Source organism: Ambystoma mexicanum, chromosome 5q (assembly GCF_040938575.1).
Source record: "Ambystoma mexicanum isolate Mex_15411 chromosome 5q, UKY_AmexF1_1, whole genome shotgun sequence".
Taxonomy (NCBI): domain Eukaryota; kingdom Metazoa; phylum Chordata; class Amphibia; order Caudata; family Ambystomatidae; genus Ambystoma; species Ambystoma mexicanum.
Genome location: NC_090933.1, coordinates 1,085,993,543 through 1,086,013,061, shown reverse-complemented (window position 1 = coordinate 1,086,013,061; position 19,519 = coordinate 1,085,993,543). Strand labels below are relative to the sequence as shown.

Below are 19,519 nucleotides of genomic sequence, written 5' to 3'. Positions count from 1 at the left end.
AACAACAGAAGCAAACACATAATCTAATGAAGACTTTCTACCCTCATTTTGCCAGGTAAAATGTGGGGCCTTATCACTCCTAATATTACCATTAACCAAAACAAGATCCCAGCCCTTCATCTCCTCCCTTATAAAACGTCCACTTTCGAAGGCCCGGGGAGAGGCTTTTATTCTATTGTTCGACCGGTAGTAATGAGGATCTAGACATTCACTGTTCACATCTCCAAAGATTAAAATACTACACAAGGTTTTAGTCATAGCCTCAGCCATCAGATCCGACAAACTGTCCAAAAAAGATACTGTTGATGTTAATGCAGAGTTAAAATATAAATTGAACACATAGCAGGAGCCTTCTCCTAAACCCACTCCCTAATTTCACCAACTGAATGTCAGCCCTTTTGGTTTCCATAGGAGACATTTTCAGGCCAATACCATTCTTTAGTGTGCATAATAAATCCCCCGCCCGCCGACCTCTTTGACCCTGCACCAGATTTACGGTGCATATGGTGAAACCATCCACACAGGCGAGGCCTACAAGTCACGTCTCCTGTAAACAAATAAGGGATTAGAGTCATAAGGACTCAAAGGGCCTGATTCATGGAAGTGTTTTATAATGGCGCAATCCCATAGGAAAACATTCCATGAATCAGGACCAAAGTGTGTTGTCAAGAACGCATGGCCCCTACAATTCCAAGAGGCAATAATGAAGATGTTTTTTCATTCATATTTTATATCGCCAAACCAGCTTCCATGCGGAGCGGAAGGAATGGAAGACCAATCTTAGCTTGGACGCACAACCGGTGGAATTTGATCGACCACACCACGAACCAGTTTGGTGTCACAAGAAACACGTATAGTTAGAGGAAAACATTGAGCTGGCTCCAAAAAACTCAGATTTGGGCTCAATGCAGGTCTACAAACAACCTCACTAGTATTTGACACTTTCTTTACTTGCATCACATCATAACCCAAAAACATAATAGCTTCCAATTCCGAAAGTACCAGGTTTCTGATCATTCTGGAAAAAAATATCTAATTTAACCACATCCACTTGTGTATCAGCAATGAACTCAACCTGAGCAATGTCTTTTGAAGTTACCATACGGAGGTTTCGAATCTCCGAAAACAAAACCATAATTTGTTTAAGATTTAGGGGGAGCAGAGAGTTGTCCGTAAGAATTTGTTCAATTTATTAAATACGATCCACGGCAAAGGAGTTTTTAACAACATTCGGCCCATCTGTCCCCTTTTTAGCCTTTGAATGGTGTCCTTGGGAGGACCCCATAAATTGGCTCACAATTTTATAAGTTTCCTCGCTGATAGCTCCTCCTCCAAACACAATACAAATAGTAAAGATACTATCTCACCAGCCACAGCAGACCACTTCTTTCTCCAATTTCTCCAAATGGACCTGCCCTCACCAGATCAAGAAGTACCCACTCTTCGCATCTTCAGTGGGCCAATGCCTGCGTTCTCCAGGCAATGCCATGGAGATTCCATGCAACTCGGTGTACACCTATACTTGTATACTTGCTCCCTTAATTCACCTGACTTTTCTGAAGTTCCAGAGGTTAACGGATTGCATGATGATTCTTCTGGCCCCATCTTGCACCCCACCTGTCAATAGATGTATTTAGCAGCCTGCCTCCTCAGTATCAAGCTTTAGGTCCTGTTGGGTTATCGGAGGACAACATCTGTATCATTGAGGGGGCAAGGAAAGATTCCACCCGAGCACAGTACGAGAGCCAAGTGATGCAGGTTTAGCAATTGGTCCCTGGAGAAATGCAAGAACCCGCTTTCTTCCTCCATATATTATGTGCTATCTTCATTTTGCATTTTGCCGCCTCATGTCTCCAGATTGACTCTTGCAAGGCTTACCTGTCAGCTTTAGGGACTCATCTCAATCCAGACATTTCCTCCCTGGGGCTAAGCACCATTTTGATGGAATCTGTCATCTATTCCCACCAAAGAAGCCACCAATTGGACCTGAATGTAGTCCTCGTGGTTGTTTGCTGTAAGGCTTTCAAACCGGTTGGCTACAGCAGAGATTCAGCTGGTAACATGAAAAACCGCATTCTTGGTAGCCATTACTTCGGCTCGTGCGATAAGTGAGCTCCAGGCCCTCTCCTCTGGGGAGTCTTTTACTGATTTCCACAGAGTTAAAGTGGTCCAATGCACTCATCCATTTATTCTAAACCAGGAAATTGCACTTCCAATCTTTTTTACGAATCCTTTTTCCGAACCGGAAAGGGTCCTTCGCTGTTTAGATATTAGGTAAGCTCTTATGATTTATCTTGACAGATATTACGGTGACTTTTCTGAGTAGCACACCAACTTCCAAGATCACGATTGATGCCTTATGGCCGGCAGTGGGGTTCCAGAGGGTAAGACATTACATCAGTGGGGCATGATTTGGAGCATAAACAGAGGACCAGCAAAGCAAATGGGACTGTATAGGGGCATTTGGGCTGAGATGGGGGAAGTTGGGCTTGGATTTCCTCCAGTTACTGTGGCCAGAAAGGAAATGGTGCTATGGTGGTGAGAGTGATGCAACAAATAGTGCTGCGGCCTACCTCCATATTGTGCTGGTTAAAAGCTGTGAAAGAGCAGTGGGGACAGGGGCAGTCGGAGTAGAAGACAGAAAGGATCTTGACATTACATTTTAATAAGTCAAACAACATAAATCTGATAGACTTGCTGAGACAGTTTTAACTCTCCAATGCTTGGAAGGGATTTGTTGCCTGCTTATGTTGTTAATCCGGCCCACTAATTCTCCATTTGAAAAGGTGTATGGAAGACAGAGCTGGCAAGGTCATTCACACGCAGCTATTCTTCTGGATGACTGCAGGTTAGGTCATTGCTGTGATTCACTGCTATATGATTAAGGGACATCTTAGTAGAAATTATCTATGAACATCTATGACCATCAGGCACTAAATACAGACAAGGATAAGCGGGAAAGAACATGTTTACTACTTTGATTGTCTGCAATTACAGTAATAGTGCTGTAAATAATGACTGCTCATCAGACTGTTGCGGCACCGAGCAGTCCGGAGTATGAAGTGCCAATATGCTGTTTTGTGCACCCGGGTGCGCATTCAGTCCTCCCCTATTCGTTCTCATTGTCTAATCTGTAATTTGAGGATACAACACAAATCAGGTTAGTGAAAGGCAGGATCACACATGTATAATTCCTGAGTAGCCTTGCAGCATATAGAACTCAAACAGAGAAGTTTTAAGGCATCACAGGGGTAGCATGAGTCGAGCTCTCATTGGCTGGGGCATATTGTACGTTTTACATTGATGTAAAGCTTTGGTCGATATTTCCCAGGAGAGCCTAAACCTCACAACTACCAGCACGTGTGAGGTTTGCTGACGGTGTGCCCAGCCTTTGTCTTATCTTAATGGACACCTACCACAAGTAGGACATCTGCCCTTCATAGACCTTCTCAAACCTTGAACTCAAATTCTCAACAGTGCCAACAGTTTTTTTGCCAAAAGTCATCCATACTCGGTGAAGTCCAACATCTTCCCCTAGGTTTGCATTGGGTGCTCTGATTGACTCCTTTTGCCACTGTACTGCTCTCCTGCTTGTCTTGACTCTTTATAGTTAAGTCTATATGGTATACCGCTGCAGTTTAAGGTTGATAAATACTTGAGAAAAAATATGAATGATTAAGTTTCTGATTATATATGTTATCATATTTGTCATCTTTTTCTTTTGACTGTCTCGTTCTTGCATCATTTTTGCTACTCTTGCTGAGTTGACAGCTTGAGCGTTTTTTGTATGGGGATTGTTACTTTCAACACTTTCAATTCTGTTTTGAAGGTATTTTGAAAAACAGTTTGACCTAACGGAGCAAACAAAACTGCCAATGTTCCTCCATTGTAGAAATTCCCACCAGGAATTCTATGGTAAGTTTATTTGGGGGAATTCTATGACATTTAAAAAAAAAAAGGATTATAAATTAACGAATCTTGACAACTGCATTGCTTACACTGGTTTCTCTTTTAATACAGACATAATGAGGAGAAATCGGGAAAGATGTTTTGGTGGAGTTGTAAGTATGCATTAACATTTCTGTTTTAAAGGGAAAGAAAATTAAAAATAGGCAATTCTGTGTGCAACCCCGCTGATGCCCTTCTGATGATTAGCTTGTCAATCATGATATTTACGATGGTTGTCCCATCCTAATTCATGGCCATTGCCATGTTTCCAGTGGTAATAACTGCGGCCAAGCAAGTAGGAAACAGTGTCCTGTTTGCACAGAAGAACTGGTTTAGTTTAGTTTATTTGCTTGTATAGCACACTGAACCCAAGGGTATCTGGGCGCTTTGGTTGCAAATACAACAGTTACTACAAAAAGGTACTTTTGTTACAGGAACGCACAGTGATCTCATATATTGACAGCAAGATAGAATAATATACAGTGTAGGCAGTTGACTTGTGTTGCAGGTCAAAATCCCATGACTTGGAATGTAATATACAGTTGTATACAACAATTGTTACATAATGGTAAATTGAATTTTGGAATCTTAAGGCAGTTATCTGTGGTCGGTCTAGAGGAATCCTTTCTAGAAAATGTATCGACCAAGTATTTGGGGGCCAAATTTGACAGACTTTTATGGATGATCATTAAGGTTCTGAATGTAATCCTGTCTTTTATTGGAAGCCAGTTAGTATTACGTCTCGCTTGTGAGATGTGGTTGGAGCGAGGAATGTTTAAAGCCGATCTGAGGGCATTGTTTTGCAACACTTGTAACTTAAATAAGTTTCTCTTTGTATAAAGTGTTAGAATAGTCCAGAGAGTATAAGTGCTCTTGCAAGAGTGATGCAGCTGATAGTGGACAGAAAGTGGTGTTCGTGACAGAGGGAAATTATTTTTAGGCTACTTGCAAGTTGACATGTTTACTCTTTACTTGGAGTTGGTCTCCTCAAGTGGTCTGACCATAGACCATAGAATGATACATTCAGATCCCCTCCCACCTCTATTGAAATTATGCCAAATACTCTACCCATGAGTCTAGCGACCTGATGAGGTCACTAGACAAGTCAAAACTATAAAAGCCTCACCAAAACAGGTTCATCCCTGTTCCTCTAAAACCATCAAGGACCACATTGATACCCTCGCTCCGGCCCTTTTGCCGATTTTTTGCAACCTTTCCTTTTCCTCAGGATCCTTCCCCTCCCCTCTGAAGTACTCCCTTGTGCATCCTCTCCTCAAGAAACCCAGAGCTTCCTGTCCGGCTAACTATCGCCTAATTTCCATTACTCCTGGAAAAGCTGGCCATCTCTCAGCTTAACCTTCATTCTGATTCTGTGGGCTCCCTCCATGACCACCAATCTGGCTTCAGAGCTGTCAGAAGCACGGAAACTGCTCTCCTGAACATCCGTGAAGACCTGCTCTCCAACCTTGACTTGAACATTCCCTCTGTCCTCATCCTACTCGATCTCTCTTCTGCCTTCAACGCGGTCAACCATATCACCCTGGTCATCTGTCTCCGTGACAACCTGGGTATCACCAATCAGGCTCTGGCCTGGCTTACCTCTTTCATCTCTGATCGAGCCTCCTAGGTCCAATTTGGGTCCTTCCTATAATCTATCTCCCTTTCTACCCGTGGTGTTCCCCAGGGGTCTAACCTCTCGCCCTGTCTTTTCAACCAATACCTAGCAAATCTGCCATTTTCTCCCCAAATTTCCAGCTATGCTGACGACACTGAACACATTTTCAGGCTTCCCTTGGCCACCTCCTCTCATCTCTGATTTCCTAACTGCCATTCAAGATTGGTGTGCCGCCAACAATCTTTGTCTAAATGCCAACAAGACTGAGATCCTCCTCATCGGTACACCTTCACCATCCTTTCCGCTCACTTTCTGGCTGGCCTCCCTTGGCCCCCCTTTTACTCCTACCTGCGAGGCTAAGAACCTCAGGGTCATCTTTGACTCCACACTTTCATTCTCCTCCCACATCTCCGATGTCTCTAAAAAGTCAAACCTCCTACTGCACCTCCTCTGAGGTACTCTGCCTTTCCTCTCCTTCCCCCAGAAGCTCACCGTTTTCTCTCTAGGTGGGACTACTGTAACAGCCTCTTTCTAAATCTTCCTGCCTCTACTCTTCGTCCTCTACAACCTATCTAGAACAGGACTGGGAGACTTGTCCTTGGCTTCAAGCCCTGGGATTGTATCTCTCCAGCTCTGAAATCTCTTCATTGGCTCCCAGTGGATGCAAGGATAAAATTTAAAACCCTCTGCATTGTCCACAAGGCTTTCAGGGGCCTGGGTCCAAAATACCTTCAACTATCCCTCCGTAAATACCTCCCCTCGCAAGCTCTTTGCTCCTCTACCTCCAACTCCCTCAGGGTCAGTCGTTTTTCAAAGAAATTAGCTGGGGGTAGATCTCTGTCTTCGGCTGGGACCTCCCTTTGGAAAAGCCTCCCTGCCACTCTGAAACCTGAGGAGAACCATCTCAGGTTCAGGAAGCACCTCAGGACCTTCCTCTTTGCTTCTGCCTTTGCTGCCCTTCTCCCCTGCTAATCTGTTTTCTATCTCACCACTGTGCACCTGGCCATCGTCTGTCCCCCGGGCCCAGGCACCTGCTCACCCTGCCACCCTCCTGCACTGCATCCGTGCCATCCCTTGCACTCGGGTCTGTATCTGTCACCATACAGTCCCCCCCCTGCTTTTCTTCTGTGCTTATCAGATATACCTTGTCAGCTAAACCCAGCACTTGCCACTTGCTGGCTGCACTACCACCGTTTATCGCCTTTATTTATTTTATTTATTACTATTTTATCTGTTTCTCCTCTGTTCCGCACTTTCCACTTCTCCCCCCTTCCATGCACTTTTCCCCTTTTCCCTTTCCCATGCACTTGCGCGTTCTCAATGTCACTGGGCCTAGTAAGATCGTTGTTTTGTTGTCCCCTGTTCCCTCCCTTGCCTTGTCGCGCTCTGAAACCCTTGTGTACGAGAGCAATATAAATAAAATATATCACATACCCACAGCAAGATCAGCCTTAAGAGCATGGAGACACTATTACAGTTGAATGTCTTTTGGAACGTCCATCTAATGTCTTGCATTTCAGGTCACTTTGATTAACTGGTTGAGATGTTTAATTTGATCCTTCATTGATGTTGTTAATTTACGACAGTTTGTGTTCAGACATGTGGGAATGCTCCCAACTACTGCACAGATCTCTGAATAGTGAAGCAATAACTTACAAAAAGAGCAATACCGGTGTTGTGTTGTAATTTGACAGCTACTGGGACTCCATAGTAACCGCCAGCACCAAATATTTGTATTCAGTACCAAGAAGCTCCTTTGCATGACCTTTCTCAGCAGTCCATGCTTCAAGTGTGCAAATTGGAATTCCCTTCATTACCAGCACTCCTTACTATACGGCTGTCATGGCTGCAATGTGGAACACACTAAAACCGCTCCCTCCAAATAAAAGTGAATATTTCTGACAATACAGATTGCTCATTGGGCCTCCTCAAATTCCTCTGTTCTGCATTCTTGCTTTCCTTTTCCAGCCCTTCACTTCGTTTGACTGCATCATACGTTTTGTTCTCCCCAATCTCCCTGTGTGGCATACATCACTATCTTCCATCAATGCGATGCTTCCCTTATCTGCGAACATTTTCACCAGTTCGACTGACTTTCCCTTGACAGTGTAACAAGGATTCGGGATATTGCCCCATCTCCAACACATAACTCTCTTCATATGACACAATGTCTGCAATCATTGCACAATTTTGTATTTGATTTGATTAACAGCCACTTCTTCCATGAACTCTGTACAGTCCACACTCACTGGACCACATTTGCTGATCCATCCAAGACTACAACTATGCCCCTTGTTTGCTCCTTTTTAAATTAGTTGTGGTTCTATATCCCCAAACCATTTGACACAGAACCTCCCTCATTGGTAATCCCTTAAACAATGCTAGCTAAATACTCTGTGACCGCACAATTCGCCAGCCCATTGGCTTCAGGACAAAGTGTTGTTCTGTCAGGTCAGGTGTATTTGCACATTTACCCAAGCAATGGCACATTTCTGACAGCATGTATTGCAGACTGTTATTGTTCACAATCTCAGAAGCTAAACCTTCACACAAAAAGCTTTTGGCAAGAAAGGCACTCATTTCCCGGAAATTGACATCCCATGCAGATTGAAATGTCATCAGTTTTGATTGGTAATCCACCAATATGTATCTGCACATCTTACCAAACATGTGAAAAGGGCCTGTGATCTTGCTGGTCTCTTTTACTAAACACATATCTGTTACCTCTATGGAAGGTGGCACAGGTCTATAATCTCACACTTTAGTCCAATGGAAGGAAACACCTTACATAGCAACTGCTTGAGATTCCACCACGCTACAGATTCTTTGCCAAACCCATCTCTACTTTTGCACTGTCTAGTGGTCCATCTTCTTATTTTCCTTAGTAATAGATCCTCCAGGTTAGCCTCACTCCATTTCTTCTGAAAGACACTGTCCAATGGCAATCTAGACTGCCTTCCTCAAAGTTCCATGTAAATGTAGCAACTCAAAATTGTACTACATCATACAATTGCAAGCTTAGTAACCATCGTGATATTCTAGGAGATATCACTAGCGAATCATTCCTAAAAAACAAACTTTGGCAAAGCTAATAGTTTTGGCGTTTGGAGTTATTTATTGCATTTTAAATTAAAAGATATGAAAGAAGTAAACACATGGGCCAGGCATATGCAGTAATTACTTCAAAGATCCCAAAAATGTCCCTAGTTACTACTTGCCAGCGTTTAATAAGAGCAAGATGGTTGCTTGTTTTCCCTCATCCTGTATGGAAGTCTACAAGTACCAGACTGCAAAGTAACATCAAACTAAAAAGAGTTTTGCAATTGTACATTCACAACTTGGGGAGACAACAAAATAAAATCTGTGAAATTGCTCCCTATCGGTCCCCCTGAGAGGTTGGTAGAAATGAACCAGGGTAAATCATGAGTGAGAATTAGGGTGCAAGTCAAGAGGGAGAGCTAGTATGCATGTATGAGTGAGGGATATGGTGCAAAGGAGCCGGGGTCCAACAAGCGTCAGACCGGGACAATAGATGCACCTGGGCCGAAAAAGACAAGTGGCCCACAAAATAATAGTTGCCCACATTTGTAAATACCAGCGATTTGTGGCATTTTGTAAATAACTGTTATGAAATATTGTAGAGGAATTGCACTTGTGATAACGGCATGGTATCAAGAAAGACACAGACACAAGAGATAACGATTCGAAAACCTTTATTTAAAATACTTAGAGTTGGTGTACTGCCTAACTTGCCCTGTCTCTATTTTGTGTTTCCCCTCAACTGATGTTTCTAAGGATAGTCGAGGTTTGTAAGTTCCAAAACAATAGTCTGTCTGTGTCAAACTTATGCTTGCCCTCACTCTTGAAACAAATGTTGTGCAGGGTTTTCTTAAACGAAAAACATTTTTACCAAAAGAAGCTGGATTCGGTTGGCTTTTTCGTCAGGTTCAGCTTTGCCAGTTCAAAAATAGTTCAACTTAAAAATGCCCTTGGAATCTTCCAGGCAAGGTTCTTGTAGCTTCAAAATGAATTAGTTCACAATTGTTCCTAGGTTCGCTTGGACTCCCTTCCCCAAGCTTCTTAAAGTTCACATTTCTTTTAGGCCTCTCAGGGTTCCCTTCCCCAAGCGTAGGCCACTCTGGATTTAAAGGTTCACAAAGAGTTCCCAAAACACAAAGGGTTCAGCTTTTCAAGGTTCGCTTTTCAAAACATAATTCCTTCTCTTGAGTTCAAACAGCCTTTCACAACACTTTGGGGATTTTCCCCCAACTTCACTTTCAGTGTAGCTGCCCCTTGTTTCCCCTTCTCTCAAGTGGCGCCATTTGTATCCACCTTTCAACACTGAGTCAGTATCAGAGACTTTAGAGAATGCACAGCTATGCTTTCCCCTATGCGCGACCCAGGGGAGTTGCTAGGTCTGGAAAAGACCCGGGGCTAAGCTGATGTCGGAACTGTTGGGACTGGGGGCTAGCTAGTCTTTTGGCTGTAGCTCCTGAGATTCTATCCGGGGCTACAACCAAAAGATCAGGGGCTATAGTCCCCTTAGCCCCCCCCTAGCAACGCCCCTGGCGCGACCACTGCGATACTTAGTCCCCTCCTCTTCTTTCTCTCTTGCTCTGCTTTACTTTAGCTACTGTGTGCCCCAGGGTCGGGATCCAAAAGCAATGGCCCTTCCCATGCCACCTGAATGGAAGATCCCAGGGGAGTAGGTGAGAGAATACCTTCAGGTTTTCACACACTGCATGAATAGGTGCTTATTTGTGGGTGTTATGAAAAATAGCAATGTAGCAGGTGCATGGAGCTTCCCACGTGCCCTGGGCTTCTCTGGTCTTAAACTCACATCAGCAGGTATTGCTCATCCATGATTTCACATGCACTACATATGGTTTCATGATTACTCCCCAAATCAGGGTAGTTCTCAGGGGTGAAGGTACTATATATTTAGTCTGAGTTGCACAGATATGTGGCACTCTCCCAAGTGTCATTCCAAGGATCAGGGACTACCCTTAGTCCTGAAGATATGACTGCTCTATGAAAAAACCTTGTGTGGACCTATTCGATAATAATAGTTGGTAGTTGTAGGGCTTAAGGACATTTATTTTTAGTGGAAACACAAACGTGGACCGTGCGGGTCCCTTTAAAAGGCAGGGCCTAAGACAGCATAAGTATCTAAGAAAGGGTTAGAAGAGGTGTGATTTATGCAACTAAGGGAGTGGGCTAAACAGATGCAATCGAGTCTTCAATCGATCACAAAATATACCAAGCATAGAGTCAAACCATCTATAATGAAAGTTAGCTAAATGCAATCAACCAGTAGACAAACAAAATCTACTTGAATGTATCAACAAAGAAATAAAGTCAAAATATATAAATGCAGATTCCAATCTCTCTAACACAGCTGAGTGTTAAAGTGCCCGCTGCCAAGAGGTGAGTGTTTTGTAACCTGCAGATTACAATGTTCCACCTCACAAAGCACAAGGGATTAATGTGCCTTTTGCAGTGATCAGTAGTACCAAAGAAGGCCACAGCTCCCTCCACTAAAACCAGCAGGAAGAGCTGTGGGTCCATTCACACTCTACCAGACCCCTTCAAACTCCTAGTTGCTGTTCATATTAAGCAATTGAAAACGTCTTCTCTCAAGATAGAAAGGTGCAAGGCACTCCCTTTAGGCAAAACTAAGATTTTGCTTCAACACTTAATCCTGATTTGTGAAGTGATATTGTCCCATTGTCAAGCACTAACATTGACATTTTCAGTATTTCCTTTTTGTGTAGGGTGCTCGCCTATACAAAAGTAAAATGGCTCGGTGGGATAATGCAACTGTTGCACATTCATTCCTCGACGGGGGCAGACAATGAAAGAAAAAGGTTAAGGAAGCAAGCTACTTATAAAGTGGCTGGACATTGTTTACGAAGAGAGCGGGCCTGTTGGCATCATCAGATAAACAATACTGTATTTTTATTACAACTGTTAACAAAAGATATGAATAAATGCGGAACTGCAATGGTCATGCAATTAAGGTGAGCAGCTCTATATAGCAAAAAAGCGAACGAACCAGAAATTACCAGTTTGATTTGTTCTTTTCCCTTTAGCCGACGCACACGCAAGCCCCAATGGGAATCCCATGCCACACATTTTTTGCTTCAACTTGTTTGAGTGATTTTTTACTCAGACTATCACAGAAGACTTGTAGTTCTCGCGCCCTTTTATTTGCAAATCAGGTGTGAGAGCGCTGGTGCGAGAACACCAAGCTGGTCTGTAACGGTCTGTGAAGGGCTGGGAAGGCAGGGCGCTTTTCCTTGCTTTCTTGCACTCTCGTTTTTCCATTATGGGCTTCTCTGAGGTCTTGGCAGCAATTCAGCCAGAGGCATCTTTGACATTAGTAAACCCAAGCTGAGCTTACTTAAAACCATGCTTACAAACAGATAATGAGTCAACAAAGAATAAACAAATTATTAACATAAAATACAATCACAACACATGTAACAATTTGTGTGGCAAATAAAATAATTAATCAGTCATTAACTCTTGTTAAAAAAAGAATAGTCTAACATGATTAATTTAGGCCAATGTTATTCCAACATGTTTCTTTGCTTCATTCTCGATTGGTTTAGAAAATTCTTCAGGGGACTATCCAGTGGCAGGTATTCCGTTTATATGGTATGAGTGCTTGAGTAGACGATGTCAATTACTCCTTTTCGATTTTATGGTCACCTGTATATAGAGGTTCAAATGAACTTGTTTTAATTGATAGTCCATTGTGATTATATGAATATATTGCTTATTCATTTGATGAAAGGTTATCAATCTCTAACGAGTTGTAATAAGCCTTCATATTTTCTCACACTTATATTCGACTAGTAAATAGTCAAAATGGATGGGGAAGAAAATACATTTCTTTGTGTTTTCTCTTCCTGTTGAGATACAAGTAGGTATAACTGTGGGTCAGTGTCTGAAGTCTTAGGTTGCATTTTAAACATGTATATACATGTCTGCACACTCACTTGCTTGCAAAGTTTCGCTGAAGTTGCTCATATAAGTAATTGATCACTTTTATGGCAGTCTTTTGGAATCTTGGAATTCAGGACTCCATAGGAACAGTGTAGTGCAGAAAACCGCTCTGTGAAATTGAAGAGAGATAGTAGAGGTCTCTACACTGCTTGATTGTTTATACTTAAGATGTAAAAAGTATGTTTCACATTGTTAGGTCTTTCTATCCCTATGAATGTTAATCAACAGGGAGCTACTTTAAGTACACACTCGATTTGGTATGTTTAGAGATGTCCTGTGGGTGAGGGTGTGATTCCCTTATGCCTCGTTCGTTACGAAGTCCGCCTCGATACATTTGTACTTAGTCCGCTTCTCTGGATAGATGGAGGAATAGGGTTCTGTGGAAACAACAACACCGGCCAAGTATGTTATAAATGCTGTTCTAATTAGCAGTGTGTTTCGCTATTGTAGATGCGCTGTATTTGTTTGGAAGGAGTGCTTTAGGTCCACTGACCCCAACTAGTATTGTCCTTTCCTACGTTCATGTGTAACGTCACAAGATCGTTTCTGCTGCAACCGACGCGAGTAATCTCTAGCAATCGATAGATTATAAGCAGTCTGTCGTTAGTTTATATTGGCTGATTGGTGCAGTACTATCTGGCAGCCATCTTACAATGACTAAGTAATGATGGTTTAATGCAGTAGATATGGAAGTGGTCTTACATGTAATTGCCCTATCTGTTTAGATGTATAGAGATTTATTTGTTGCTTATTTAGTTCTATCTAAATATAGCCTATGATTAGATGTTTCTGTGTTGTAACGGATTAGTAATTTCCATGCTCAAGCTATGCCAATCTAAGTATTTATTCATACCTGTCTCATGGCTGTTTGTTAAAAACATCAACCGCATCTCCTCTTTGGCTAATCTTTTCTTGTCAGTGTTCTTATTATTTATGACATTAATTTTTCTTAGTACTGAGCATTTATGTTCTATATAACGGATGAAGTGGGTGGAACGGATGAAGAGGGTGTAACAGATGAAGTAAGTGGAACGGATGGAATGCATTGATCGGATGAAGTGCATTGATCAGGAGGAATGCATGGAACTGATTGAACAGATGGAGTGCATAGAACTGAGGGAGTACGTGCGACGGATGGAATGCATGGAACAGAGGGCATGAAACGGTTGGAGTGCATGGAACGGTTGGAGTGCATGGAATGCATGGAGCATGAAGGTTGCTCGATCTCAAGCACCTACTGAAAGCCACCATATCACATCACCACGCTTACTCTCTTCTATACACCACCACTCAATTAGAACACAGCGATACTATGACACATTCTATAGCTGTTCTCAATCCAACACCTGCCATATCCTCCCCATCATCCTAACTAAACGCACCTGGCTGCACACCCGCCAGCCTAGGCGTTCTCCTCCGGCCTAACGCAGCAAGAACCAGTCTGGTATCACCCTGCCAGAACGAACACATACTCCTGATCTCCCAACCACCACACCTACCGTTAAGAAGCAGCTATCATACGAATGCCACACCTGCTGCACACATATCCAGTGCACACACGCACCTTATGACTCTCTCTCTCTACTGACTTGAACTACGGTTCCCAACGGCATTCAACCTACCAGCGCCTTGAGATCATACCAATGGTACATAAGGCGCTATATAAATGCAAAGTAACATAACATAACATATTTATTGATTTTCACAACATAGTAAAACCCGTGGATTGGTCACCATCACTTAAGATAATATTACCCCGCATTTTGTCCGCCAGGGTGCGTCATAGTCCAACATACAGACACGAAGTCACATTTCAATCACCAATCCCTCCCTAAAGCATCTGTTTGTGCATGTATTATTTGATTAGTCCATTCCTTCTCTCTCCTCCCAACCATGCCAGATTTTATTTGCCTTCTCAGGACATCCATGTGCAGTGTAAATATGTTGTTCTATGGACATACAAATGCTCACACCAGCTACCCATTGTCTAAAGCTAGGGTACTCCGGGGCCCCCCATCATTGCAATGTTTCGCTTAATTAGGCCAAACACTGTTGAAGACAACAGCCTCTCATATTGGTTATAGGAGCTCTCGCCCCACATTCCCAGCAATAATAGCTTAGGATCTTGTGGTACCTCCATCCCTAGTATATAGATAGCCTGTTGCAACATGTCACCCAAAAGCAGCAAATCTGGGGCCAACCCCACAGGATGTGAATAAAGTTACCCTCGTCCACCCCACATCGTAGACACTGTGGGCCATCAGCCCGACCCCATCAAAATAGTGCTACTCTGGGATAATACACTCAGTCGAGAACCTTAAATTGTATCAGTCGGAGTCTGGAAGAGATTGCGATTTCCCAGAGGAACACCACCCAGTATTCCGGGCCTATGGGACCCACATCTACCTCCCATTTCTCCTTAAGACTGGATCGTTCTGGGGTTGCAAAGGATGTTTTGCTTGGTATAGGGTAGAGGTAACCCTAGTAGTTATATGTTTTGATAGTACATTCAGTTTGAATGGGGAGCATTGTGGCGTGTCTGATGGATGGGTGAGATGCGCATGTATTGCATGAGTAATTTGCAGATAATGGTACCGTTCTGTATCCGGTAAGCCGAATCTCTGTCATAAATCTGCAAAAGAGAAAAGATTACCCCCTTTTATCAAGTCCATAATGGTGTTTATACCTACTGCCACCCATCCTGACAACATTGTCAGCTTGTTCACTTCCGGTAACCCGGAGTTTACCCTCCCACCCTATGTGTTTGTGGGCTGCCCTCCATATCTGCCTTGTGTGCTGCAACATGGATGGTGGGGGAGATTGTCGCACCCGCCGATACAAGTGGCCGAGCGGGGTCGCTCCATGTATCCCCAGCCCTTCTGCTCGAATGTGGGGTAAGTTTGGGTCGTTAATGACTGCCATTTGGCTGGCGCAGTAATAGGCACGGATATGTGGCAGCCTGATCCACCCCCTTCCCAAACAGATCTCTGCAACGTGGTTAAAGCAATTCGCGGTTGTGCACCACCCCACAAGAGAAACTCCAAAGGGCCGATTCTATCTTTTGAAATTCAGAGTCAGGAATTTGCAAGGGGGCATTTTGTAGGATATATAAGAAAAGTGGTAGCGCTAGCATCTTAAAGAGAGCAGCCTTCCTAAACGGGATAACGGGAGCGCCTTCCAGTGTTGGACATCTTCAGAGAAGTGATCAACAATTGGGTGTAAATCCAGAGCGAGATAAGTGATCAATATCAACATGGTTCCCGAGATACTTGAAACCATCCACCTCAGTTCAATATGGACAGCCTACCGTTCTCGCCAGATCAGCTCCTTGGACTGGGAAGAGTATGGACTTACCCCAGTTAACTTGTAGTCCACTAAATGCCCCGTATTTCTGCAGTTAAAATCGGACATGAGCGGGTTGGATTGCTCAGATATAACAGTAAGTCATCAGCCAATGAAAACCTGCCCATGATGTGTCTTGCCAAAGTAGTGCAGCGAGAGGCTCAACAGCAAGCGCAAACAAGAGAGGGGTTAGAGAGCACCCCTGAAACGTCCCCCTTCCCAATGGGAAAATCCTAGAGAGCCTACCGTTCACCCTTACCTCTGCAATTGGTGATTCAACAATGGGCATGAGTGGGTTGAATTACTCAGCTATACCAGTAAGTCGTCAGCATAGAGCGAAACTTTGTCTTCGCCCCCCATTGGCCAATGAAAACCTGCCCATGAGGTGTCTTGCCAAAGTAGTGCAATGAGAGGCTCAACAGCAAGCGCGAACAAGAGAGGGGATAGAGGGCACCCCTGACATGTCCCTCTTCCCAACAGGAAAATCCTAGAGAGCCTACTGTTCACCCTGACCTCTGCAATTGGTGATTCATAGAGGAGGCAAACCCAGGTCAAGCCCATATACTGCCCCAAACCACTGAGTCAAAAGCCTTCTCGAAATCTATTGCTAGAAGTGCAAGAGGTTCCTGAATGATGGGGACACTCTCAATCATTAACCGATGGATGTACATGTGAGTCAACTTGTTTGGCATAAAACCGCACTGGTCCGCAAGCACTTTGGCAAGTCTCTTTGCTTCTCCTTTGATCAACGAGATCAGCCTATAGGACCTATATAGCTCTGGGGGTGTGGACGGTTTGGGGAGAACAACAATGCTGGCTTTCCGCAGGTGCGGGGGGAGAACACCTTGTTCTCTGCAATACTCAAACATAGTACGTAGTGGGTTAACCACTGTCTCGCCGACCTTTTTCCATGTCTCAACCGGGAATCTGTTGGGACCCGGTGCCTTCCCCGAATGTAATTGAGCGATGGCCGTGGCCTTTTCGTCCTCCTTTATGTTGGCCTCCAACTTTAACTGTTGGGCCTCAGATAGACGGGGGTGGTCTTAGATCATTTAGTATTGTGGCCTCTCGTGGAGCTGCTGGGTCCTTATAGAGTTCTGCATAGTAATCAGCAAGGGCCTTGGCAATCTTTTGGTCAGTCTTTACCAGCTCCCCTTGGTCGATTCTCAATTCACAGACTTGTTGATGCCCTTCGTCTCTTTTTTGGAGCCATGCCAGGATTTTCCTGGTCTTATAGCTGAATTCATAGATCCGACAGCGCATCTCCCAATGGGCCTGTTTGCCGTTGTCCATGGAGACGTGCAACTTCTCTCTAGCTGTGAGGAGAGACCAATGTGCCTCGGGAGAGCTTGAGAGCAGATATTCCTCCTCTCTCCTGTTCGCCTCTCCCTCTGCTTCCACCACTCGCCGGAGCTGGGCCTTTTTCTTGGCTGCAATCAGGAGATCGCTTCCCCCCGTAGGACTCTGTTGTAGGCCTCCCACAACGTCTCTAGATTGTCCACTGACCCCTTGTTCATGTCAAAATACTTGTGTTTTTTTTCTTGGATACAGTCTACAAAACCTTGGAATCCCGAGTAGTAACCGTTCAAGCGCCAAGTCAGGGTTGGTTTAGCCTTATTAGTATGTACTTCGATCACTAGTGGCGAGTGGTCCGAGATGCAACGGTCGAGGTAGTATGCGGCCGACACCTTATATGCGTCCTGCCGTGGGAGGAAAAAAGTAATACAGCCGCCAGGGGCCCCGGAGTAAAAAGAGTAGCCAAGTTCCTGTGGGTCCAAGTCTCTCCAGACATCACATAGCCCCAGTGCTGTGGTGAACACTGCCAGTTTTGTAGAGGTATTAGGATTTCTACCTCGCAGATGTGTATGGTGCAGGGTCACATTCATGACATCATTAAAATCACCACTGAGGATCCACAGGTCTTTCTGGTGGTTCACAAGTGCGGTCTGGATATCGGTGAGTAGGTCCTTTGAGAGTGGCGGGGGGCGTATACTGCCACGATGCCAACTGCTGCGCCCCACACTTCACCAGTCAACAAGACAAACCTGCCTATGGGATCTTGTTGAACCCCCAGTAGTTTGAGGGGGAGACGCTTGTGAAGTAGTACCAGAACCCCTCCTGACTCCCATGGAAAAACCTGCATGTAATGTTTGTTCCGCAAAAAAGAGTGCATGTCGACCCTACCAGATGTGTTTCGGTGAGGAGGGCAGCGTTGGGGGAGTGTCGGTTTAGGAATTGAGTAACCAATCGCCTCTGAATCCCTGTGCCCAGGCAGTTCACGTTCCATGTGAGAATCTTGAGGGATCTCATCCCTTCCCTAACCATGCCATCTGACGGGGAGTGGTTGCAGGTTGCATGAACCACTCAGTGATTAAGTACCTCCCGGTGCTTGTGAAGGTAAAAGCAGTTATCCGTGTGGTGCACCGATCTAAATCCAAGAAAAGTAGAACTTCCCAAACTCCTCCCACCCCATAATCGGCCCCAACCTGAAGTACCTGTCGCTCAAACATTCCTAGTATTCCAAACCCACTCTCTGCCAAATCCTGGTAGCTCTAACCCTCGTACTACCAGTAGTACCAAAGAGCATAAAAGACAGAGAAAGAGGAAAAAGGGAAAATAAACAACAAAGAGAGAGAAAAGGGGGGCCGCCTGTCTCCCTCAGAATCCAGACCGCAACATTCCTGTGGTCATAATGAAATTCGGTCCAGGAAGCGAAAGTCAGAGTGCAACTGGCATTGATCCCTGGCTTGCGGCAGTTGATTTCTTTTCATCCATTGTCCTGAGATACTCCACTGTCCTCCTGTAACATAACCAGAGCCGATACTTGGTTGTTCGTGGGTTGACGGGCGGGAGATCGCTGAGGCCGCCAGGGGGGTAGTTGCCTGTATCGCCACTAGTAGGCCCCCAGTCACCTTCTAGATGTTGTTTGGCCCATGTCCATGCCTCGCAGGGGTCCGTAAAGTTATGTGCGGTCCCATTATGGTATATTTTAAGCTGAGTGGGAAACAACAGACCATACTTAACACCATGGGATTGCAGCTTTCTTTTCAGTGGGTCATAGGTTTGCCTGGCTCGCTGTACTTCCCTAGTGTAGTCGGGAAAGAAGGCTAATTTTGATCTGTTGTAGGTGAGCGGCCCCATTGCACGGGCCCTCTGAAGTAGCGCATCGCTGTCCCTATAGCTAAGTAGTTTAGCAATCACTGTGCGGGGAGCAGTCCCTGGGGTAGGCCATTCCGATGGCATCCGATGGGCCCTCGCAATCGAGAAAAAATTAGAAAATGTCTTGGGTACCACGAGATCGATCCCCCATTGTTCAAGAAAAATATCCATATTGGGACCCTCTGATTTTATTTTGGCAGACCCAGGATGCGAACATTGTTTCGCCAGGATCTACCCTCCCCTTCGTCAACCCTACCCTCCATTATTTTGAGCCTTTGCACTACTGTTGACATTTGGCGCTCCAGGGTTTTCACTGTGTCTTCAGTGTCTGATATACGGTGTTCAGTTTCTTCCACGCGGGAGGACAGTTTATGTAAGTCGTGTCGAGAAATTATACCTCTGAACTGAGTCCATCCATTTTTTTTCTTCCATGGATGACCGGGA

The 19,519-nt window shown here is 44.4% G+C and overlaps 1 protein-coding gene across 1 annotated transcript in view; it reads left to right on the top strand.

The window, feature by feature from the left end:
- Window positions 1-19,519, top strand: part of TATDN1 (TatD DNase domain containing 1) — a 463,190-nt gene that overhangs the window by 245,351 nt on the left and 198,320 nt on the right. The window contains exons 7-8 of the mRNA XM_069621594.1: window positions 3,830-3,915; window positions 4,021-4,061. Coding sequence (XP_069477695.1) covers window positions 3,830-3,915; window positions 4,021-4,061 — 127 coding nt within the window. The remainder of the gene's footprint in view (window positions 1-3,829; window positions 3,916-4,020; window positions 4,062-19,519) is intronic.